The 25,728-nt window shown below is 41.0% G+C and overlaps 2 protein-coding genes across 2 annotated transcripts in view; both read right to left on the bottom strand.

The window, feature by feature from the left end:
* Positions 1-201: 201 nt before the first annotated feature.
* On the bottom strand, positions 202-14,125 carry LOC135515425 (uncharacterized). Its single transcript, XM_064939097.1, has 2 exons — positions 14,113-14,125; positions 202-821 (listed from the first exon to the last, which is right to left on the bottom strand). Exons 1-2 carry the CDS (start codon positions 14,123-14,125, stop codon positions 202-204), a joined length of 633 nt encoding a protein of 210 aa, XP_064795169.1.
* Positions 14,126-14,224: 99 nt separating this feature from the next.
* The window catches only part of LOC135515934 (potassium voltage-gated channel subfamily D member 2-like), a 171,657-nt gene continuing 160,153 nt past the window's right edge, over positions 14,225-25,728 (bottom strand). The window contains exons 3-6 of the mRNA XM_064939810.1: positions 20,285-20,447; positions 16,489-16,584; positions 15,920-16,161; positions 14,225-15,062 (exon numbers count right to left, since the gene is read on the bottom strand). Of these exons, the coding sequence (XP_064795882.1) occupies positions 14,885-15,062; positions 15,920-16,161; positions 16,489-16,584; positions 20,285-20,447 (679 nt within the window). The 3' untranslated portion in view covers positions 14,225-14,884. The remainder of the gene's footprint in view (positions 15,063-15,919; positions 16,162-16,488; positions 16,585-20,284; positions 20,448-25,728) is intronic.

The following is a 25,728-nucleotide window of genomic DNA, read 5'->3' as shown; positions in this document are numbered from 1 at the left end:
GCTCCAGCCAGTACCATGAGCCCTTCCTCCCAAATGAAGGTGCCACCATCCTCCCGTGCCTGTTTTCCATTGAGAATCCATAGTATTTATAGCTAGAAGGGCAGTCTGTAAACTGCAGCTGTCATCACCCACTGAATGTCAGAAACTACTCATAAGATCCTTTAAGGCCACTGGTGATTGATTATATTTAATGTTTGCCCTCTAGCTGTGTGTCCCCTTGCTGTGTGCCCCCTTGCTGTGTGTCCCCTTGCTGTGTGTCCCCTTGCTGTGTTCCCCCTTGCTGTGTGTCCCCTTGATTTGTGCCCCCTTGCTGTGTGTCCCCTTGCTGTCTGTCCCCTTGCTGTCTGTCCCCTTGCTGTGTGTCCCCTTGCTGTGTGTCCCCTTGCTGTGTGCCCCCTTGCTGTGTGCCCCCTTGCTGTGTGTCCCCTTGCTGTCTGTCCCCTTGCTGTGTGCCCCCTTGCTGTGTGTCCCCTTGCTGTCTGTCCCCTTGCTGTCTGTCCCCTTGCTGTGTGCCCCCTTGCTGTGTGTCCCCTTGCTGTCTGTCCCCTTGCTGTCTGTCCCCTTGCTGTGTGTCCCCTTGCTGTGTGTCCCCTTGCTGTGTGTCCCCTTGCTGTCTGTCCCCTTGCTGTGTGCCCCCTTGCTGTCTGTCCCCTTGCTGTCTGTCCCCTTGCTGTGTGTCCCCTTGCTGTGTGTCCCCTTGCTGTGTGCCCCCTTGCTGTGTGTCCCCTTACTGTGTGCCCCCTTGCTGTCCCTCATCAAAGGACTCTGGTCATCGTTGGCTTTCAGCAAGGATACTCCAGAGGTGTCACTCTTAAATGCTGCTGGACGGACACATGAATGGAGAGAACTTTGGTACCAACCTAAGGGTTCCTGGGGGACAGTGATGTACTGTATGGGCAGGGTGAATGAAGGTGGCAGAGTCCCCTTTCAAAGTACACCCTTAATCGGAGAAGCACAGGCTTGAACCCAAACTAACCCCTATGCCCCTAACTTTAGGCCCTCATTGATTCCTACTTGATGCACTAAAAGTAGTAGCTGGGAGTAGAAAGGCATCAGCAATATAGTCACAGCTCCACCTAGGCCTCCAGGTTGGCAGCTTTCTGACAGTTTCACTCATTTCAGATCAGCAACAACAAACCAGAAAGTGTGTAATGGAAGTGGTTATGGGTTGGTTCAAGGTCACAGAGAGACATGTGATTGGGCCAGTGTATATTGAGTAGCAACTTTAACTTAGACATTTTTGATGGAGGGAAACAAAGTGCCTGTTTAGAAGAAGAGTAGAATAGATGGATGAGCCTACAGTTAAAACCCTGCTGTCTCTCTCTCTCTCCCTGCCTCCTTCTCCTAACTCCTTCCCTCGCTCTGTTCACTGCTTGACAATGTGAAGGATATGATTTATGAAAGAGGGAAAGGCGTGTAGCGCCCCTGTCACAGTGGGTTACAAAAGACATATTGTTCTCTTGCTGCCGCTGTCTCTCCCCTCCTCTCTACCTCCTACGTCTATTCACTTATTCATCCTAGTGGGATATATGTGTGTGTGTGTGTGTGTGTGTGTGTGTGTGTGTGTGTGTGTGTGTGTGTGTGTGTGTGTGTGTGTGTGTGTGTGTGTGTGTGTGTGTGTGTGTGTGTGTGTGTGTGTGTGTGAGAGAGAGAGAAAGAGAGAAACAGTGTGGTGTACAGACAGTAAGCCTCTTCATTCCTCTTTCCTCACATACAGTACCAGTCGAAAGTTTGGACACACCTATTCATTCAAAGGTTTTTCTTTATTTTTATTATTTTCTACATTGCAGAATAATAGGGAAGACATCAAAACTATGAAACAACACACATGGAATCATGTAGTAACCAAAAAAGTGTTAAACAAATCAAAATAGATGTTAGATTATTCAAAGTAGCCACCTTTTGCCTTGATAACAGCTTTGCATACTCTTGGCATTCTCTCAACCAGCTTCACCTGGAATTCTTTTCCAACTGTCTTGAAGGAGTTCCCACATATGCTGAGCACTTGTTGACTGCTTTTCCTTTACTCTGCGGTCCAACTCATCACAAACCATCTCAATTGAGTTGAGGTCTGGTCATCTGATGCAGTACCCCATCACTCTCCTTCTTGGTCAAATAGCCTGGAGGTGTGTTGGGTCATTGTCCTGTTGAATAACAAATGATAGTCCTACTAAGCACAAACCAGATGGGATGGTGTATCGCTGCAGAATGCTGTGGTAACCATGCTGGTTAAGTGTGCCTGGAATTCTAAATAAATCACAGACAGTGTCTCCAGCAAAGCACCCCCACACCATCACATCTCCTCCTCCATGCTTCACGGTGGGAACTACACATGCAGAGATATCCTTTCATCTACTATGAAAGGATAGACACGGTGGTTGAATCCAAAAATTCCACCGGTCTAATGTCCATTGCTCGAGTTTCTTGGCCCAAGCAAGTCTCTTCTTATTATTTGTGTCCTTTAGTAGTGGTTTCTTTGCAGCAATATGACCATAAAGGCCTGATTCACACAGTCTCCTCTGAACAGTTGATATTGAGATGTGTCTGTTACTTGAACTCTGTGAAGCATTTTTTTGGGCTGCAATTTCTGAGGCTGGTAACACGAATTAACTTATCCTCTGCAGCAGAGGTAACTCTAGGTCCTCCTTTTATGTGGTGGTCCTCATGAGAACCAGTTTCATCATAGCGCTTGATGGTTTTTGTAACTGCACTTGTAGAAACGTTCAAAATTCTTGACATTTTCCACATTGACTGACCTTCATGTCTTAAAGTAAAGTAATGATGGACTGTTGTTTCTCTTTTTTTTATTTGAGTTGTTCTTGTCATAATATGGACTTGGACTTTTACCAAATAAGGCTACCTTCTGTTCATCACTCCTACCTTGTCACACAACTGATTGGCTCAAACGTATTAAGGAAAGAAATTCCACAAATTAACTTTTAAGGAGGCACACCTATTAATTGAAATGCATTCCAGGAGACTTCCCCATGAAGCTGGTTGAGAGAATGCCAAGAATATGCAAAGCGGTCATCAAGGTAAAGGGTGGCTGCTTTGAAGAATCTCAAATAGAAAATATATTTAGATTTTTTAATAAAACTTTTTTTGCTTACATGATTCCATATGTGTCAGTTCAAAGTTTTGATGTCTTCACTATCATTCTACAATGTAGAAAATAGTAAAAATAAAGAAAAACCCTGGAATTAGTAAGTATGTCCAAACTTTTGACTGGTACTGCAGATATATATATAGGCCTAGATCCCTTTCCCTCTGTTCTTAGTCTCTGTCTAATTGATACAGATCTATGATATTTTGCTCTCTGAATTTAGTTTTGAATAACAGTAGAGAAGTCATGGAGAAAGGACTGTCTTAATCCCACAAGTCTCTTTGGAGACAAGCGGGTCACTGCTTTAGGACAAATTCACAGTAGACATGGGGACAGAGGGATATAAACACATACTCTCTCTCCCCTCCCTTTCTCTCTCGGTGTACAGTAAAAGGAGCCAGCGGCAGAAATAAAACCATTACCCTCTGACCCCTGTGTAAAAATAGCAGGGGCAGAAATAGTCTATGTGCTGGCATGCTGCTTGGGTAAGTCCCGCTTCAGTTTCCCCCCTGATGCATGTCATCTGCAATGCACCCTGGGAAGCTGAGGGACTACACATCCTCCCAAAACATCTCAATTACTAACTCCCTGATGAGAAATATGCTAATACAGATAGACAGATGTGCACACACACACACACACACACACACACACACACACACACACACACACACACACACACACACACACACACACACACACACACACACACACACACACACACACACACACACACACACACACACACACACACACACACACACACACACACACACACACACACACAGGCCAACTCCCTTATGAGAAATATGCTAATACATTCACAATGCAGAGAGAAATTACCCTGGGAGATAGACTCTTCTGCTCCATATTGTATGGCTGAGATTGGACAAGACTGCACCCCCTCACCCCATCATGTCCCCGCTCACAGCTGTAGGACTATCATTATATAGTGTCTTCAGAAAGTATAAAACCCCTTGACTTTTTCCACATTTTGTCGTGTTACAAAGTGTGATTAAAATTGATTTAATTGTCATATTTGGTCAACAATCTACACAATGTAAATTGTGCAACATTTGATTGTGCGACATGTGCCATTATTCTTTTCAAAATTCTTCAAGCTCTGGCAAATTGGTTGTTGATCATTACTAGACAACCATTTTCAGGTGAAGCCATATTTTTTTAAACAGATTTAGGTCAAAACTGTAACTCGGCCACTCAGGAACATTCACTGTCTTCTTAATAAGCAACTCTAGTGTAGATTTAGCCTTGTGTTTTAGGTTATTGTCCTGCTGAAAGGTGAATTAATCTCCCCATTTCTGTTGGAAAGCAGACTGAACCAGGTTTTCCTCTAGGATTTTGCCTGTGTTTAGCTCCATTCTGTTTCTTTTTTATCCTAAAAAGTAATCCTGAGTCCTTTAACAATTACAAGCATACCCATAACATGATGCAGCGACCACAATGCTTGGCAATTATAAAATTCTGTTGTGTGTTGTATTGGATTAGCCCCAAACAAAACACTTTTTATTCAGGACAAAAAGTGAATTGCTTTGCCACAGTTTTTGCAGGATTACTTTAGTGCCTTGTTGCAAATAGGATGCATGTTTTGGAAAAATAATTATTCTGTACAGGCTTCCTTCTTTTCACTCTGTCAATTAGGTTAGTATTGTGGAGTAACTACAATGTTGTTGATCCATCCTCAGTTTTCTCCTGCAGCCATTAAACTCCGTAACTGTTTAAAAGTCACTATTGATTGGCCTCATGGTGAAATCCCTGAGGGTTTTTTGTCCTCTCCGACAACTTATCCATTTTAAATTCAGCCTGTAACACAACAAAATGTGGAAAAAGTCAAGGGGTGTAAATACTTTCTGAAGGCACTGTACATTTTGTATCAACAGCAGTTCTTTGGTGCAGAAGTTACACTGAAATATGTGGGTATACAACATAGCGTATATACGGTAGATACGTAAATACGGTAGATTATATTGGTGCAGCAAAGCAGACCGTATATTGACTTTGAAAACATCTAAATGTTGATGTCAAAAGAAGACAACCAGTCTTATATAAGTTTTTTAATAGGACAATGATTTATTCTATTTACTAATAGACACTGCACCGGACTAAACAATTGAATTTTATTTTTTTAATATCTTTTCAATAATTCATATACAGTATTTTTGTCAACACAAGCTGTAACAGATCAAAAGTAATTGTCATATAATCATCCTTTTAATTTCTTCAATTTACATAATCTCATGTACAAGACCTAAGTACACTCCTTCACCCGAAAAGTTTTTCACTTAGGCATGGAAACTGAAAGACAGAGGCTGTGTCCCAAATGGCACCCTACTCCCTATATAGCGCACTACTTTTGACCAGAGTCCTATGTGCCCTGATCAAAAGTAGTGCACTATATAGGGAGTAGGGTGCCGTTGGGATGTATCCAGAGACAACGCCTGTCCTTGTGCAACACTAAACCCAAAGTTCTCCAACAAACGCATGCATTTTCTCTTAGAAAAATATTAAGCCGGTTCTTAAAATGTGGTGGAGCAGAAGGCTAACTAAAATAAGACACTCGAACCTTCGGTGAAAATTATTTTAAAAAACGACTAAACCATGATGATTTTTACTACACCAAAGAACAATTTACAGCACATGTGTACTAGCAACATTTGTAATTATTTTTTTCTCTTTTACATAAACAAAAAAAGACAGATTTTTCAACATCATTTGATATTTTAAAAAATATGTATTTGTGTTTCTCTATTGTCTCTCTCCCACTCTCTCTGCTCTCTGATACAAAGCATATCTTTACCAAAAAAAAAAAATTGTTGCATATGTCACATCATAGTCAAGCAGTGATGGTGAAGTGGACAGATTTGGGGGCGGGTGGTGGGAAAGGGGCAGGGGTTGGAGCAGGGGGTGTGGCATTCGCTTCAGCAGTCTCAAGAGCCACGTTCAGTCCACCAACGTCAGCCATCTTGGAAAACGGAAAAGCGGAAAAGAAAATCGTCACCGGAAACGACAAGTTCTCGATAAAACCTCCCGAGATCTCACAGCCGAGAAATAGAACATCATTAAATCAGCTCGCTGGATTTTAAAGTGTCATTCAATGTATTTGCATTGATTTCGTTGTACTGATTTGGAATGGTTACAGGATTCCATCCCCACCAAGCGCTGAGAGTGTTCTAGCTACGATGATAGCTGAGCTATCAGTCACGACAAGACAGAATTATCATAGAGCGTCAGCTCAATAAACACTTCCAGTCAATCATGTTTGGTAGACTGGTACAGGAGCTTCCTTTGCACTTTGATTTTCATTTTCCATACCAAACCCCCATTTGGTGATAAAGTATGGAGGCCTGTGTGGTACAAATCAGGAACAAAACAAACTTCATACTGTCTGTAGCAAACCAACATGCACTTCAAATGAACAGAGACCTTCAAAATAGAAGTCTAATCACAGTTTTATCCTCATATTCAGAAGAAAATCATCTTTGTATCAAAATGGAATGGACTCAAATATCTGTGTGTTCATTTAAGACTTCCTCTATTCCCCTCAGTCAATCTGCTTTAGCATGTCCACGATGCATAAAACAAGACAAAGCACAACATTGGGGTTTGGATAAAACACATCGATATATCTATAAAAAACCTCAATAAACCCTCAATAAAAGAAACAATAAACCCATTTCAAGGTCAGGCATCATGTGGGTGCTGCTTTGAATGATAAACCACGACAAATGAAGTAGTCAACTCTGGTTGAGAGAGAGGGATAGTTTCAAAATGGCATCAAAGATATTCAGTATTCACAATGGCCATTCGGTTAGAGAGGACAGGACGGACAGGAGAGGAACAATCATCTCTTTCATACAAATAGGTACACAAGTAAGTCAGCTCTGAGAGAAAGGGCGAGTGTGATATGCTAGATCACCAATATATACAGCACACACACCGAGGACTCAACCCTAATTGCTCATGCTAATGTCACACATACACATACAGGTGAGAGCAATGGGGTCATGTGCACACACACGCACAGAGCCCTCCCCCCACACACAGAGCCCTCCCCCCACACACAGTAGCCCTCCCTAAACAATTGATTCCCATTCAAAATCCTAACCCTTAACCATTACCTTAACACTGACTTGCAATATACAGACAGAGCAGAAAGTTGCAATAGGCCCGCTCAACCCAAGATTTGATACCAGCACAAACAGAAACCCTCTTAAACCAAACCTTAACCTGAACCCTAACCCTAAATGTAACCCTAACCCTAAACCTAACCCCTAAAATAGCCTTTTTCCTTGTGGGAACCGGCTAAATGTTTCCACTTGTCTGAATGTTCCTTGTTTTACTATCCTTGTGTGGACTTCTGGTCCCCACAAGAATAGTAAAACTAAAAACACACATACACAGGCACACACAAAACATAACCCTAACCCCAAACTCTACACCTAACCCTTAAGCCTAAAATAGCATTTTAGCAAATTCAGGACATGAAAAAAGTCCTGACTTTTCAAAAATGTCCTTGTTTTCCTACCTTATCAGGCCATTCTGGTGAATTGTTAGGACATTGTGATCCTGATAATATTGGAAACCATGTACACACACACCCACATGCACACACTTTTCAATACTTTTTGGGGAGTAAAAATGTATTCCAATTCAACATCCTGTTTTCCCTAACCCCTAAACTAACCCTTAACCAGAGTATGTGAGTGGAGTTGAGCGGTAGGAAATCCCGCTCACTGCTCATGGAATTGTGCTTGCACACAGCTCCACGTTCTTTCCAACCACTCCCCTAAAAAAACGCTCCTCTCTCACCAGAAAGAAAACTGCTGCTCCAAATTCGCTCCATTCATTAAAATCACCATTTAAACAACGCCTATCTATTTTTGTGACTGCTTGGACCTACCATTTGGTTTTGAAGTATTGAAACCAAACCATATGATTTGAATGAAAAGTATTATAATAAAAATGAAACGGTGAATGTAAGAAGTGCTCATCATTTCAAATAGACTATATATCACATTAAAGAGCATATAAACCAGTGTTGTGTTCGAGACCACCTAAAGCAAGATCGATTCAAGACCAAGACCAGGAGTCTGACAAGGGGTCCAAGACCGAGTCAAGACCGAGACCAGAAAAATGTGAGACCATGATTGCAATTTTGTCAAATCACCAATATAATAAGAGTTCAGAATGTCCAGTATTTCTGTGTTCCTATTTCAGAATAACGTGTGGATTATTTAGACATTCCGAATAGCGAAGAAATGCATGTTAAGGACAATAGAGGCACTCTACATATATTACTACCCCAAACACAGTGGAGCACAATGGGCCTTCTACGCCTTCAGAGAAGGGCTAAGGATTTATAAAATAATTATTATAATAATATAATAATAATGATAACAATATCAATGATGTTCTGATTTAATCTATTTAGTTTTGTTGAAAAAGAAAGTGTTAACACTGAATAGAAAAAAGGTCCAATCAGGATTCTCTTTGCTGGTCTCTGGGGAGATAAATCTAGCTAGCTAAATCAGTCCTTGGCTATCAGAAAATAGATACATGCATCCACCATTCAACTGTATTAGGGCACAAATGTGGAGTGACAGTAGAATAAACCAATCACATTTTGACTTAATAGTTGGGACCGTTTTTTCCAAAATGTATGGAAACTTTTGCCTTCTTGACGGCCCCACTACGCAATAGCGAGCAGTAGTTTTCCCACGGTCTAGCTAGCTAGCATTTGTTGTCGGCTAGTTTGCAGCAGTTGCAGCAGGTGTTATTAATTAATAGACACTGCAGTAAATAAAACCAAATGAAAACATCTGTCTTGTCCTGGACCGGAGTCTACACACTGGTGAGCTATAGCCAATCAGAGCTACAGTAGGCCTTTAAACAAGCCATTTTCCACACAGGCCTGCCATCATTCACTTTGAACTTGACTGTGTGTTTACAGGCAGTTGCAACAGCACGACTTTATATCATTAGAGCGCTTTCGCCACAAGCCACAAAATTGTAGTCTCCTCATCCTTCTGCAGCTTGCCTGCCAATGCATGCTTGTCCCAACCAAATACCGAAGCTAACTGGTTAAAGTTGGCTAACTTGCTAGCTAGCCTCACAAATGAGAGAACACCTCACTCTGACCATTTTACTCAACGTAGCCGAGCTGTTTAGGCTGTTTACATGTTATCTAGAGCGTTCTTCACTAACTATTACTTTTTTTGTCTACGTTTACTGACACTGGTCATATTCAGCGGGTGTTGCACATTCGTAAATTCATCAGTTGTTTTGCACTCTGGCACACTTAGATGAGAGTGCTCTTAAATTTGAGGAGATAGCCAGAGTGAATTTGTGAACGCAAGAGATACAGTTGAAGTTGGAGGTTTACATACACATAGGCTTGAGTCATTAAGACTTGTTTTTCAACCACTCCACAAATTTCTTGTTATCAAACTGTTGTTTTGGTAAGTCGGTTAGGACATCTACTGTGTGTATGACACAAGTAAATTTCCAACAATTGTTTACAGATTATTGCACTTAAAATTCTCTGTATCACAATTCCAGTGGGTCAGAAGTTTACATACACTAAGTTGACTGTGCCTTTAAACAGCTTGGAAAATTCCAGAAAATTATGTAATGGCTTTAGAAGCTTCTAATAAACCAATTGACAATATTTTAGTCTATTGGAAGTGTACCTGTGGATGTATTTCAAGGCCTACCTTCAAACTCAGTGCCTCTTTGCTTGACATCATGGGAAAATCAAAAGACCTCAGAAAAAAAATTGTAGACGTCCATAAGTCTGGTTCATCCTTGGGAGCAATTTCCAAATGCCTGACTGTACCGCGTTCATCTGTACAAACAATAGAACGCAAGTATAAACACCATGGGACCACACAGCCATAATAGCGCTCAGGAAGGAGACGCGTTCTGTCTCCTAGAGATTAACGTACTTTGGTGCAAAAAGTGCAAATCAATCACAGAACAACAGTAAAGGACCTTGTGAAGATGCTGGAGGAAACAGGTACAAAAGTATCTATATCCACCGTAAAACGAGTCCTATATCGACATAACCTGAAAGACCGCTCAGCAAGGAAGAAGCCACTGCTCCAAAACCGTCATAAAAAAACAGACTACGGTTTGCAACTGCACATGGGGACAAAGATCGTACTTTTTGGAGAAATATCCTCTGGCCTGATGAAACAAAAATAGAACTGTTTGGTCATAATGACCATCGTTATGTTAGGAGGAAAAAGGGGGAGTCTTGCAAGCTGAAGAACACTATCCCAACCGTAAAGCATGTGGGTGGCAGCATCATGTTGTGGGGGTGCTTTGCTGCAGGAGGGACTGGTGCACTTCACCAAATAGATGGCAACATGAGGTAGGAAAATTATGTGGATATATTGAAGCAACATCTCAAGACATCAGTCAAGAAGTTAAAGCTAGCTCGCAAATGGGTCTTCCAAATGGACAATGACTCCAAGCATACTTCCAAAGTTGTGGCAAAATGGCTTAAGGACAACAAAGTCGGACCAAAATTCACCCAACCTATTGTGGGAAGCTTGTGGAATGCTACCCGAAACGTTTGACCCAGGTTAAACGATTTAAAGGCAATGCTACCAAATCCTAATTGAGTGTATGTAAACTTCTGACCCACTGGGAATGTGATGAAAGAAATTAAAGTTGAAAGAGATCATTCTCTCTACCATTATTCTGACATTTCACATTCTTAAAATAGAGTGGTCATCCTATCTGACGTAAAACAGGGATTTGTTTCTAGGATTAAATGTCAGGAGTTGTGAAAAACTGAGTTTAAATGTATTTGGCTAAGGTGTATGCAAACTTCCGACTTCAACTGTACACTAACTGGATAACACACTCAAGTTCTTGCTAGCTAACCAAATGAAACCTGCATGTCTAGCTGTGTTTAGCCACCGGAAAACAATATGAGGGGGGAAAGTCAGTCACCCATTATATTCATTATATTAATCATGCATTGATCTGCATCCATCTATTCTGACAACAATGCCTTAGTGTAAGTCATGGAACGTTGAGTCAAGTGTAAACTTTAAAAAAAAAACTCTTATAAAGTTGGTTTTGTAGCATAAACTGGGAATTTTATATTTTTGACTGATATTATGATTGTCTGTATGTTTTAAATCTGCAAAGTAGTTAAAACGCTGTCAGTTCCACTGTCATAGGTGCTAAACGTGGAATGTTTTTACAAAATGTACAACAAATCGTTGTACATTTTGATTGGGAAATGCTTAATGGTTGTGTTTTGTAGCCTTATGATTGGGACCTACTGGCTTATTATGTCCAGGTTTATGGAACTGCTTATCCTTTATCACCATGCTGTGTGTGACTGCTGTCTTTCCATCAGCCCTAAGCAGTGGCGTAGTGGTACCTGGAGAAGTGGGTATACTCACATTTTGCAACAAAGTTCCCAATCGCCCCACCCAGCGAAGGAATGGCAACCTGTGTTTTCCAATAGATGTTTCATATTTTTCAAATTTTCAAAATGTGAAAAAATACAAAAATGTAAGGTCTAAATCCACAACAATGCTTAAACTACATCAATCTGATTGGGTGAGCCTGTGGGCCTGACTCCCCAGTGGGTGGTTCTGTCCACCCAGGCCCATCCATGTCTATGCCCCTGATGCAAGCAGAACATGATGACAATTGCGCATCAAAAATTGCCTATTAACCAACACTTGTGATTGTGTAGGCTACTTTGTGCATGATTTCTCTATTGTACCACATAATTGATACATTGTGTATCTCCACTACACTACACTACTTTCTTATGCACCAGTAGGGATTAATAAACAGTCAGTATACACAATGCCCACTGAAAAAAGTGGGTATACGGTTTATACCTGCGTATAGCCTGGTATTACGGTTGCTGTCCTTTCAGAATCACGAACCTGTCACACACCGAAGGCCTATAGGTTCGACACTCCGCAAATATGTCTGTAATAGATGTAAAGTAAGTTAACATACTGTACTAATGTTTCAAGAAATGAGTGTATATTTGGCCTGGCGAAGCAGATTTATGCGCTGATTGAATTGAAGCTGATATTACTCGTTTTTTTTACTTTGCTGGTCTCGGGACAAATTTGAGTCCTCACTGTCCTAGACCGAGTCAAGACAGAGTACAGATGTATCCGACACCGAGACAAGACCAAGACTCAATATGTGGTCTCGAAACCGGACTTGAGACTCGAGTACTACAACACTGCTAAACACTCGAAATAGGTCAGGAGCCAGACAGGGAGCCTAATAAGGAACGGAAATTAAGTACTTAGGCTATATTATTTCAATTATTTCAAGGCTAAAGCCAACAAAGAAATGCATTGTGAAGCATTTGCGAATGCGACACACTTGGCTGGTAGGGAGACAGGGTCGTTAAGCGCCCCACATTTTGTTGTATTATACCATTATAGTCTATAAATTGCGCAAATCGCCTGTGACTTAGAATTAAATACAAATTAAACGAAAAAATGCCAGTTTAGCCAGAGTCTGTTCCTTCAGGGTCAGGTGCCTGGACCGCAGGCCAGCAGCGGAGAACATCCTATCCGTGCTTCAAAGCCACTGTGGATGGTAAACATCCTTTTGTCCACCCTTGCTAGGCTGGGCCGAGTTTATTTATTTTTTCCATGGGTAGGCCTAAAGGCAGTGGTGTAAAGTACTTAAGAAGTTAAGAAGTTTTTTGGGGTATCTGTACTTTACAATTTCTATTTTTGACAATTTTTACTTTTACGAAAGACAATCAGGTACTTTTTAATCCATACATTTTCCCTGACACCCAAAAGTGCTCACTATATTTCGAATGCTGAGCAGGACAGGACAATTGTCTAATTTATGCGTTTATCATGATACCATTCCTGGTCATCGCTACTGCCTCTGATCTGGCGAACTCACTAAATAGACATGCTTAATTTGTAAATTATGTCTGAGTGTTAGGGATAGCCCCTGGCTATCCGTAAATTAAAAACTAATAATATATTCATATTATATAATAATATAATCAATTTGAAATTATTTCTACTTTTACTTTTGATACTTAAGTATATTAAAAACCAAATACTTAAAAAAAAACTTTTACTCAAGTACTATTTTACTGGGTGACTTCACTTTTGCTTTAGTCATTTTCTATTAAGGTATCTTTACTTTTACTCAAGTATGACAATACGGTACTTTTCCACCACTGCCTAAAGTTTTTTAGGCAAAATAACCCAACCAAAACGGAAAGCCCCTTGACAGTTGGAATATGCCAGGCCTTTTGGGACAAAATCAAGTAGGGACTATTGTATGAATAAAGCAAAAATGAAGGAAACTTTTAAGAGATCTGATTTCTAGATTATAAATACCTTGCTACAATGACACACTTAATGAGCTACCCACTCTTTCCTTTCTTTTAGCATGTGCACATCATAAGTACACCATCATACTTTCGGGATATGTGTATTTTCCGATTCCACAATGATTCTTTAGTTGTGGACACATCACTGCACACTACATCACTGCACTCCCTCTCTTGCTCTAGGCCGTCCTCTTTGTAAGTCACCTTGATTTTGCAGCTGTCAGTAGCTAAAGAAAGGGGCTATAGCAGCACACAGGTAGACTAAACATGCATGCTTACTCGGGCATGCCCTGGGCTAGTGAAATGAGCGCTACTGGAGAATGAGCGCTGCAAAATTGATGCGGGCAAGAAGGATGACTCTCCAGCCTTTGACAATCGCGCTCTGCGCTCCAGTCAAATTGAGCACGCACCGCTCCTCGCTACGCTCCAGCTCTGTTCCACTTCACTCGCATACTCTGCCCTTAACCTAACCTTAACCCTAACCTTAACCACAAACCTTTAACCCTTAACTCCTAACCCTAACCTTAAACGTAACCCTAACCTTAACCCCAAACCATAAAACTAACCCTTAAGCCTAAAATTTAATTTTAACAAATTCAGTCCTGACTTTTCAAACATGTTCTTGTTTTGTTACCTTGTCCGGACATTCTGGCCCTGATAAGGTAGGAACATATGTACACACAGTGCATACACCCCCTTGCTCTCCTTTCTGTCAAAATGTTTTAAATGACTTTTTCTTTTCTCTCCTACTCCACACATTTCAGAACATGGCAAATATACATCTGCTCTAGTCAAACTCACGGCCTTCACAAACAATAAAAACCAATACAAATTCCACCTCCCCCATTTCGGTTTTAAGACATCACATTTAAAGACACACAATATAGAAAAAAATAGTAATGGTAAGATTTCCCTTGGAGAGTGTTTGGAGGGAGTAGCTGCAGTTAGACAAGGTGGCTAGGGAGTAGCTGCAGTTAGACAAGGTGGCTAGGGAGTAGCTGCAGTTATGCAAGGTGGCTAGGGAGTAGCTGCAGTTAGACAAGGTGGCTAAATGCTCTCCATTTGTGTGTCCTTTGTAAGGCGCTAATCTCAGTCGCCACGGCAACGTAGTCTCTCCCCACCCAAAAAATCCAAGGCGGCGCTTTGTGCTGCAGCTTCACACTGCAACTTTATTTCACCACAAGAGCAGACGTGTAGTAGCTTCATGTAGGAAAACAAAAAGGGTCCTGCAGCCTAAACTGTCCCCCCTAACCACCACACCACAGCTCCCCTTACCCCTTCCCCCCTGCAAACACCGTTCTCTGATTGGAGCAGGGAAGGGTCTCTCTTCTTTAGCTCTCTCTATCTCTCTCTCCGTGTTAGGGTTGCCATGGTGATGGTGGTGGTGGGGTGGGGAGGCGAGGGCCCTAGAGGGCGGACACTCTGACGATGTTGGCCTGTGAGTAGTCGGGGGAGGAGGCGGAGCCGTCGTCCTCGGGCGTGGTGACGGGTGGCGTGGGCAGCGTGATGACGGCCGCCGTGATGTAGGGCTGCTTGCAGTTCAGAGGCACCGTCTCCTCGAACTTAGCGTTCAGACTGGAGCGGCTGGAGATGGGGGGGGGGGGGAGGGGGGGAGGGGGTAGACCGGGACGAAGAGGATGGCCAGCCAGAGAGAAAGTGGTCCAGTGTTTAGTAACACAGAGAGATAAGACAACTGTCCATTCCATGGCCAGGGTTCCCAGGCCAGACCAGTGGGACCACACATACACCAACACCATGCCACAGCTGGACATAGCCTGCATACCAACACACTGACTCACCATGGGAAGAGACTGGCACAGTGTGTTTGTGTGTGTGTGTGTGTGTGTGTGTGTGCGATGCTGCCATAGCAACCACTATGAATGCATATTTGTGTGTATATTATGTGGTCTATGAATATATATTAAGTATGTGTGTGTGTGTGTGTGTGTGTGTGTACCTGTTGTCAATCGGTCCTTCATTCTATTCTTTAATGTGTGTATGTGTGTGTATACAGTGTGTGTGTTTGTATACTGTTTAGTTTAGTTTATTAGGATCCTCATTAGATACTGCACATGTAGCAGCTACTCTTCCTGGGGTCCACATAAAACATACATACATACACATACATCACCAAGTACAGAACAGTTCTAGACAAGAACATTAAATACAAATAAATAAATACGTAAAATAAAATAAATAATATGAAACCAAGAGTTTTAGATGGATTTAAGGCCAATTTATTGTTAATGACCCATTCTGATACTGAATGTAAAGCCCTGCTTAGTCTCAGGGAGCTCACTCGTTGTAGGTGCTGATGTGTAGCGTGTTGCAATCATCAGCGTACATAGCACTTTTAGCTTCTTGTGAAACAAGTGGGAAATCATTTGTGAAAATAGAGAAGATACTGTTCTTGTGTGTGTACACTGCATGTATGTCTGTACCTGTTAGTGACGGGTCTCTCTCTGATGTGGATGGTGCTAAGCTCCTGGATGCTGTTCCTATGCCCACCAGTCATGTTGGAGTTGGGCACGTTGAAGCTCTTCCTCTTGTTGCGCCGCGAGCAGCACGACAGGCCTTGGGAGGAGGAGCCAGAGGAGAGGGAGGGGGAGTGAGGCGGGTGCTTCACCATGGAAACCTCCAGTAGGCTGGTCTCAAACGTTTGCTCATCCACAAACTCATGATTCTAAGAGAGAGGAGGAGAATGGAATGAGAGAGATAGAGAGACCACATGTTACTTTTGTGGACAAGTATCGAGACAAAACAAAAGTGCAGACTACAGCATCCATATTAGGAGTTTTGCCTGATATCTGATGATTTCCTGATATGGGATACCATACTATACTCTTCAAATCACATTTTATTGGTCACATACACTTGGTTAGTAGATTGTGGGTGTAGCGAAATGCTTGTACTCTTAATTCATGGCTTCTGCTTCTTCATGAACATTGATAACAGCAGTGGATATGTCTCCTATTCTCCACCATAGTCATTTGTAAAGCATTGTTCTTACCGTGGTCTTCTCCAGGCAGTGCAATAGGTGATTGTGGTGCGTATCGAACATGGGGTTGGCCTTGCACACCAGCGCCTGGCCTGCTGCCTTTGATGCCTTTTGGGCACAAAAACAAAGATGGACGCATATTAACACTTTAAACAGACGACAAAACATGTCCTTCCACGGGGTAGACAGGGGACCAACCAACCAGAGCAGGAGACAGAGAGGGACGGGGGTAATGCTCTCACAACGTTACTGCAACCTCCTGCTGTGGCACAGGAACATTATGAGAACATTAGGGTCTGTCCATCTCCATTGATCTCCCCCCTCCAAGCTCAATGTCCTCCCATGGTGTTTGATCAATCACTCAATGGTTCAAACTCAGCCTTTCAACAACAACAAAAACATTTCAAGACGTCTGTTGTTGATGTGTATAGTGGTAGGCCTATTTGCCCTGATGTTTGTGTCTGTCTTTCTGTTTTTCTGTTGGTCAGTGTTGACTCAAGCCTCATTTGACCCACGAGAGCCACCGTAGCCTTTTCATACTGGGCCGGATTCAATGAGACGCAGAGGAATGAACCAAGGGGAATGTCTATAAAATTCTGTTCTTCGGACATGTGGAATTTGGAACTCAGTCCTCCAATAAGCTTCACTGCGTCACTTTGACTCCGCCCCCGCATGTGGCGTCAGTTGCTGGCTGATGACATGCATCTCATTCGATCCATGACGCGTTGTGATGATGTCATACCCATAGCCCTTGCTAAAATGTGGGCAATCCAAAATGCACGTGAGAAAAAAAATAAACACATGGAAATGAAATAGCAGATAAAGGAGAAGAAGAAGAACAACAAGAGCAGAGAAGTAGGGATGAGGGTGGTTGCAGAGGGACCCGTTTCACCATTCGAAGGTGAGGGGAGGCAGTTCTCCACCCCCACCCCCCACCCCCACCTTGTGGTCAATTCTCATGGATTGGATGCACTGACACCGGTGAAGAGCGGTAGTATGAGACATTCACCCCCAGTTCCATTAGTTGGCACCAGAGCCCCAGTGCAGTCATGGTGGGGGTGAGAGAGAGAATGAGAGAGAGAGAGAGTGGCGGTGGTCGAGGGTGAATAGTGACGTTAGAGAGGTGGGACACCATGGAAGACGTAACAGCTCTGAATGAGAGAGAGGGGGGGAGGGGACGTCCCCTTGTCCCCATCCCCAAATCGGGTTTTCGGCATGCACTAACCGGCATCTCATGGAACCCCCCTTTAAAAAAAAAAGATGAAATCAAAAGAACACCACTCGCATCCACGGTTACCTCGTCGATGAGGTCACTCAGCAGCCCGTTGCTTTTATACTGCAAATAAGCGCTAGTCCCTCCACTCTTCCTCGCGGCAATTCTACCAAGCTTGGTTTTCTGTTTGTGAACAAAACCACACGTGCATTTAGCCTGCCACTGAATGTGTGCGTGAGTGAGTGTGAGTGTGAGAGTGTGTGTGAGTGAGTGTGCGTGCATGTGGGTGTGTGTGAATGAGTGTGAGTGAGTGAGTGAGTGAGTGTGTGAGCATAAAAAACAGAAAGCCATACCACTTCTGAACGCCTCTAGAAACAGCAGAGAAACCCATTGCTCTTGAAAGACTATAAATATGTTCTCCAGTAATACATGTAAATTCCAAGCCTGTAAATCCCACTATCTGACAGTGGCTAGATGAAAACCTTGTATTGCAGCTGTATTCATCCAAGGCCACTCTCTTTTATGGTGAATGTTGGTGAATAAAATAACTTGGTATCCACTATGCACAGACAGGCACATGCATGCACCAGCATTGCCCCCTTATCTGAGATATTTACTGCAGCCCTCATCCTCCACATACGACACCCGTTCTGCCAGTCACATTCTGTTAAAGGTCCCCAGAGCACACACATCCCTGGGTCGCTCCTCTTTTCATTTCACTGCAGCTAGCGACTGGAACAGGCTGCGACAAACACTCAAACTAGACAGTTTTATCGCAATCTCTTCATTCAAAGACTCAATCATGGACACTCTTCCTGAGAGTTGTGGCTGCTTTGTGTGATATATTGTTGTCTCTACCTTCTTGCCCTGTGTGCTGTTGTCTGTACCCAATAGTGTTTGTACCATGTTTTGTGCTGCTACCATGTTGTGCTGCTGCCATGTTGTGTTGCTACCATGTTGTTGTCATGTTGTTGCTACCATGCTGTGTTGTCATGTGTTGCTGTCATGCTATGTTGTTGTCTTACGTCTCTCTTTATGTAGTGTTGTGTTGTCTCTTTGTGATTTGTGTTTTGTCCTATATTTTAATTTCATTTAAAACATTTATTTTATTTTATTTTTTATCCTTTTGCCTTTTGGTAGGCAGTAAATAAGAATGTGTTTTTATCTGACTTGCCTAGTTAAATAAAGGTTCAATAGAATAAAATAGAGGAATACAGAGCGAGGTTCAGTCGCACACACACACAAGCAATCCCTGTATCTCTGTCTAACATCCATGTTTCCAGTCAAACCCCAGAGCTCAGTCATCATCCCTCCGAAATGGAAAAACAGATTGTTGTTCTTGGGAGGGAGCTACTAACTGGATGCTCAACAGGGGCAAGAGTTATCTTCCTTCTCTCCCTCCCCCCTCTCATTCTCTCCTTCCCTCTCTCTCCCCCCTCTCATTCTCTCCTTTTCTCTCTCTCCTCCCCTCTCTCATTCTCTCCTTCCCTCTCTCCCACCATTCCCTCTCTCCCACCATTCTCTCCTTCCCTCTCTCCCACCATTCCCTCTCTCCCACCATTCTCTCCTTCCCTCTCTCCCACCATTCCCTCTCTCCCACCATTCTCTCTCTCTCGCTCCCCATCTTTCCCCCCTTTCCTCATTTCTGTCTGTCTGTCTGTCTGTCTGTCTGTCTGTCTACTCCAGTCTACTTTTCAAGTCATTTAACACCTGATTTACTTAACCAAAGACACATCTCAATAAGTGGTCCAGGTAAGTCAAGACACAAGTGTGTGTGTGAAGTGTGTGTGTGTGTGTGTGTGTGGGGGGGGGGGGTTCATCTTTTGATCCTATTGCTCCTCCCTTGTTCCTCAAGCAAGAGGGGAGGTCGATGACATCACAACGGCACCATCAGACCAACTCCTTGAAGTTTGCAGTTGTGTCTAAAAAACACTATTTTGCCCAAAACATATTTTTTTTACCCTTTAGTGTGTGTACTTTTACTGTATTCATACTTGGGATATCGCTTTTAAAAAGGAAAAGTAAGAAAATCAATGGAGGACATCTTTAAGGGTGAGCGAGTAACCATGAATGATCATGTAATATGATATGTGCGCATTGTGTAGCCCACTCCTTTGCACATAGAGACGTCTCGGTGTTGCTCTAATTATTGATGTGGAAGTCGGGGTGGTCCAGTATGACCATTACGGTTAATATATCACAGTAAGGATACACACACACACACACACACACACACACACACACACACACACACACACACACACACACACACACACACACACACACACACACACACACACACACACACACACACACACACACACACACACACACACACACACACACACACAAAAGCCTGGTAATCTTCCATGTGCTCTTCAATACACTGTGTGTACAGTATGTATCTGTGCATAGCAGCATGTTTGCAAGTTCCATTCCATTCTCAGACACACACAGACATTGGACATTGCCGTAACCACATACAGCTCTGCTGGACTCTGCTCTGCTGGATCCTTCCAGGTCAGGGTTCATGACCTTTATGGCCCAAGACTTATGTTGTCATGGCAGGCGTGAGGGTGGGACATTGTTGGGTACCTTTTGGGCGCGTCTCTTGTCTGCCCGCTGGCTCTGGTGGTAAATGCGGCTGAAGTTGGACACGATGACGGGCACGGGCAGGGCGATGACCAACACACCGCTCAGGGAACAGACAGAACCAACGATCTTCCCTACAATGGTCTTAGGAACCATGTCTCCATATCTGTACAGAGAGAGAAAGAGAGAGAGACATAGAGAGAGAGAGAGAGAGAGAGTGTGTGTTTGTGTGAGAGAGAAATAGAGAGAAATAGAGAGAAGGAGAGAGAGAAGTTAGGACTTAAGGGTGGCGGTTTTATGCACATCCAAAGTGATGACAGGAGCGGGACAATGGTTATTAAATGAATAGAACATAAGGGGCTGTCTTTGGGGGCAGCAACACTGTGAGCATATAGGACCCATCTTCAATCAAAAAACCAACACACTTACTCAACATTGAGTGTGTCATTTTAGAGAACATTCAACCATTTCTTAGTAGGCCATTGTCTTGTCATGGTCACCTTTACCATGCGTAGATTAGAATGGGAAAACTCAGATACAGTACAGTATATAACCACTTGATGGCACTAGAGAGCCATCGAGCACATTATACATGATGGAAGACACTGTAGATATTAAATGTTATGATTATGACTTATTTATGACTTATTTTATGTTTGCTGTAGTGTTGGCCTATAATGCATTACCCCGTGGTAAATACTTTTAGGAAATTTCAAAGCGGAAAACTTCTGAAAAGGAAGAACCCAGTTTATTTAAAAGTCCAAAATGACACAGAAAATGCCCAGCACAAACCATCTCCCTGGTGAATGGTCTCTTGGCCTAGTTTCTTTTCTGCTATATCCTCCTCATTTCCCCCTCCTCCCTCTTTCTTTCCCCCTCTTTAAAAACACGTCTCATTCATTATTGGACACCACCACAATCCCCCCCTTTCCTTTTCAGCCTCTCATCCAGCCCCCCTCGCTGTATTCCCATCGTTAGACACAGGGACGCCTGAGTGGGAACACAAAGTACCGGAGTGTTTCTTTTGGAAGTGCCAGAATGTTCTTTAGAGCGAGCCTCATGACAGAGTAGCACAGTCACAAGCAAACAGAGAGCCTCGAAACCATCTGTAGGCTAACATGGATAGAGCTGTATCATAGCACTGAGAGTGTTTTTACGCTTTCCTCTTTCTCACCCCAGAGCTGTTAGAATGTGCTTAGTTAGGGATTTCGGTGAAGGTTTTGGCCTCTAGATACTGGGCTGCACTCACAAATGCTAACTAACTAACATGCACACACAGACACACACACACATACACACAGATGCATGTTCGCAGGCACACACACACACGCACGCACGCACGCACGCCCCCCCCCACACACACACACGTACACACACTCCCCTGCATGGCCTCCAGAAGCCCTCTCTGTCAGTAAATGGGGTTTCAGTAGTCTCAGGGGTTTCAGTAAATCCCACCACTGTCTGTCTGACCTCCGCTCAGTGAGTCAGCCCACCGATTTACAACCACGGCAACCCCTGAAACCATGGCAACACACCCTCACAGCCGGGCCTGGAGATCTTCAACACACAGAGAGATTCCTGTTTGATGAGTGATGTCATTACCACACGATCCTGAGGGTCAGTGTCGGCTGCTTTGGCTATGAGTTTGAATATGAGTTTGTAAGAGCAGTATACAGTTGAAGTCGGATGTTTACATACACCTTAGCTTTTTTACCTTAGTTTTTCAATTCCTGACATTTAATCCGAGTAAATATTCCCTGTTTTAGGTCAGTTAGGGTCACCACTTTATTTTAAGAATGTAAAATGTCAGAATAATAGTAGAGAGAATAATTTATTTTAGCTTTTATATTTTTCATCACTTTCCCACTGGGTCAGAAGTTTACATACAGCCAATTAGTATTTGGTAGCATTGCCTTTAAATTGTTTAACTTGGGTCAAACGTTTCAGGTAGCCTTCTACAAGCTTCCCACAATAAGTTGGGTGAATTTCGGCCCATTCCTCCTGACAGTGCTGGTGTAACTGAGTCAGGTTTGTAGGCCTCCTTGCTCGCACCCACTTTTTCAGTTCTGCCCATAAATGCTCTTTAGGTTTGAGGTCAGGGCTTTGTGATGGCCACTCCAACATCTTGACTTTGTTGTCATTAAACCACTTTGCCACATCTTTGGAATTATGCTTGGGGTCATTGTCCATTTGGAAGACCCATTTGCGACCAAGCTTTAACTTCCTGACTGATGTCTTCCGACCTCAACTGTATGAGCTCAAAGTGTGGTTTGAATAGGAGTATATCGTAGGCCTACTCCCCCTTTAGATACAAGTTGGAGTTTAGATATGAGTTTTAAGTATGAGTTTTAGATATGAGTTTTCGATATGAGTTTTAGATATGGGTTTTAGATATGAGTTTTAGATATGGATTTTTTGTTTGGGTTTTAGATATGAGTTTTAGATATGGGTTTGTGATATGGGTTTTAGATATGAGTTTTAGATATGGGTTTTAGATATGAGTTTTAGATATGGGTTTTAGATAACGGTTTTAGATATAGATTTTTGGTTTGTGTTTTAAGATATGAGTTTTAGATATGGGTTTTAGATATGAGTTTTAGATATGGGTTTTAGATATCAGTTTTAGATATGGATTTTTGGTTTGGGTTTTAGATATGGGTTTTAGATATGAGTTTTAGATATGGGTTTTAGATATGAGTTTTAGATATGGATTTTTTGTTTGGGTTTTAGATAAGAGTTTTAGATATGGGTTTTTGATATGGGTTTTAGATATGAGTTTTATATGGGTTTTAGATATGAGTTTTAGATATGGGTTTTAGATAACAGTTTTAGATATGGATTTTTGGTTTGTGTTTTAAGATATGAGTTTTAGATATGGGTTTCAGATATGAGTTTTAGATATGGGTTTTAGATATCAGTTTTAGATATGGATTTTTGGTTTGGGTTTTAGATATGGGTTTTAGATATGCATTTTAGATATGGGTTTTAGACATGAGTTTTAGATATGGGTTTTAGATATGGGTTTTAGATATGAGTTTTAGATATGGATTTTTGGTTTGTGTTTTAAGATATGAGTTTTAGATATGGGTTTTAGAAATGAGTTTTAGATATGGGTTTTAGATATCAGTTTTAGATATGGATTTTTGGTTTGGGTTTTAGATATGGGTTTTAGATATGGGTTTTAGATATGGGTTTTAGATATGAGTTTTAGATATGGGTTTTAGATATGGGTTTTAGATATGAGTTTTAGATATGGATTTTTGGTTTGGGTTTTAGATATAGATATGGGTTTTAGATATGGGTTTTAGATATGAGTTTTAGATATAGATATGGGTTTTAGATATGGGTTTTAGATATGAGTTTTAGATATGGGTTTTAGATATGAGTTTTAGATATGGGTTTTAGATATGGGTTTTAGATATGAGTTTTAGATATGGGTTTTAGATATGGGTTTTAGATATGAGTTTTAGATATGGTTTTAGATATGGGTTTTAGATATAGATATGGGGTTTAGATATGGGTTTTAGATATTGGTTTTAGATATGAGTTTTAGATATGGGTTTTAGATATGGGTTTTAGATATGAGTTTTAGATATGGGTTTTAGATATGAGTTTTAGATATGGATTTTTGGTTTGGGTTTTAGATATGAGTTTTAGATATGGGTTTTTGATATGGGTTTTAGATATTAGTTTTAGATATGGGTTTTAGATATGAGTTTTAGATATGGGTTTTAGATATGAGTTTTAGATATGGATTTTTTGTTTGGATTTTAGATATTAGTTTTAGATATGGGTTTTTGATATGGGTTTTAGATATGAGTTTTAGATATGGGTTTTAGATATGAGTTTTAGATATGGGTTTTAGATAACGGTTTTAGATATGGATTTTTGGTTTGTGTTTTAAGATATGAGTTTTAGATATGGGTTTTAGATATGAGTTTTAGATATGGGTTTTAGATATGAGTTTTAGATATGGGTTTTAGATAACGGTTTTAGATATGGATTTTTGGTTTGTGTTTTAAGATATGAGTTTTAGATATGGGTTTTTGATATGGGTTTTAGATATTAGTTTTAGATATGGGTTTTAGATATGAGTTTTAGATATGGGTTTTAGATATGAGTTTTAGATATGGATTTTTTGTTTGGGTTTTAGATATGAGTTTTAGATATGGGTTTGTGATATGGGTTTTAGATATGGGTTTTAGATAACGGTTTTAGATATGGATTTTTGGTTTGTGTTTTAAGATATGAGTTTTAGATATGGGTTTTAGATATGAGTTTTAGATATCAGTTTTAGATATGGATTTTTGGTTTGGGTTTTCGATATGGGTTTTAGATATGCATTTTAGATATTGGTTTTAGATATGAGTTTTAGATACGGATTTTTTGTTTGGGTTTTAGATATGAGTTTTAGATATGGGTTTTTGATATGGGTTTTAGATTTTAGTTTTAGATATGGGTTTTAGATTTTAGTTTTAGATATGGGTTTTAGATATGAGTTTTATATATGGGTTTTAGATAACGGTTTTAGATATGGATTTTTGGTTTGTGTTTTAAGATATGAGTTTTAGATATGGGTTTTTGATATGGGTTTTAGATATGAGTTTTAGATATGGGTTTTAGATATGAGTTTTAGATATGGATTTTTTGTTTGGGTTTTAGATATGAGTTTTAGATATGGGTTTGTGATATGGGTTTTAGATATGAGTTTTAGATATGGGTTTTAGATATGAGTTTTAGATATGGGTTTTAGATAACGGTTTTAGATATGGATTTTTGGTTTGTGTTTTAAGATATGAGTTTTAGATATGGGTTTTAGATATGAGTTTTAGATATCAGTTTTAGATATGGATTTTTGGTTTGGGTTTTCGATATGGGTTTTAGATATGCATTTTAGATATGGGTTTTAGATATGAGTTTTAGATATGGATTTTTTGTTTGGGTTTTAGATATGAGTTTTAGATATGGGTTTTTGATATGGGTTTTAGATATGAGTTTTAGATATGGGTTTTAGATATGAGTTTTAGATATGGGTTTTAGATATCAGTTTTAGATATGGATTTTTGGTTTGGGTTTTAGATATGGGTTTTAGATATGCATTTAGATATGGGTTTTAGATATGAGTTTTAGATATGGGTTTTAGATATGGGTTTTAGATATGAGTTTTAGATATGGATTTTTGGTTTGTGTTTTAAGATATGAGTTTTAGATATGGGTTTTAGATATGGGTTTTAGATATGGGTTTTAGATATGAGTTTTAGATATGGATTTTTGGTTTGGGTTTTAGATATGGGTTTTAGATATGCATTTTAGATATGGGTTTTAGATATGAGTTTTAGATATGGGTTTTAGATATGGGTTTTAGATATGAGTTTTAGATATGGATTTTTGGTTTGGGTTTTAGATATAGATATGGGTTTTAGATATGGGTTTTAGATATGAGTTTT

This window comes from Oncorhynchus masou, chromosome 27, assembly GCF_036934945.1.
Source record: "Oncorhynchus masou masou isolate Uvic2021 chromosome 27, UVic_Omas_1.1, whole genome shotgun sequence".
Classification (NCBI taxonomy): domain Eukaryota; kingdom Metazoa; phylum Chordata; class Actinopteri; order Salmoniformes; family Salmonidae; genus Oncorhynchus; species Oncorhynchus masou.
This window is presented reverse-complemented; position numbering and strand designations above follow the sequence as displayed.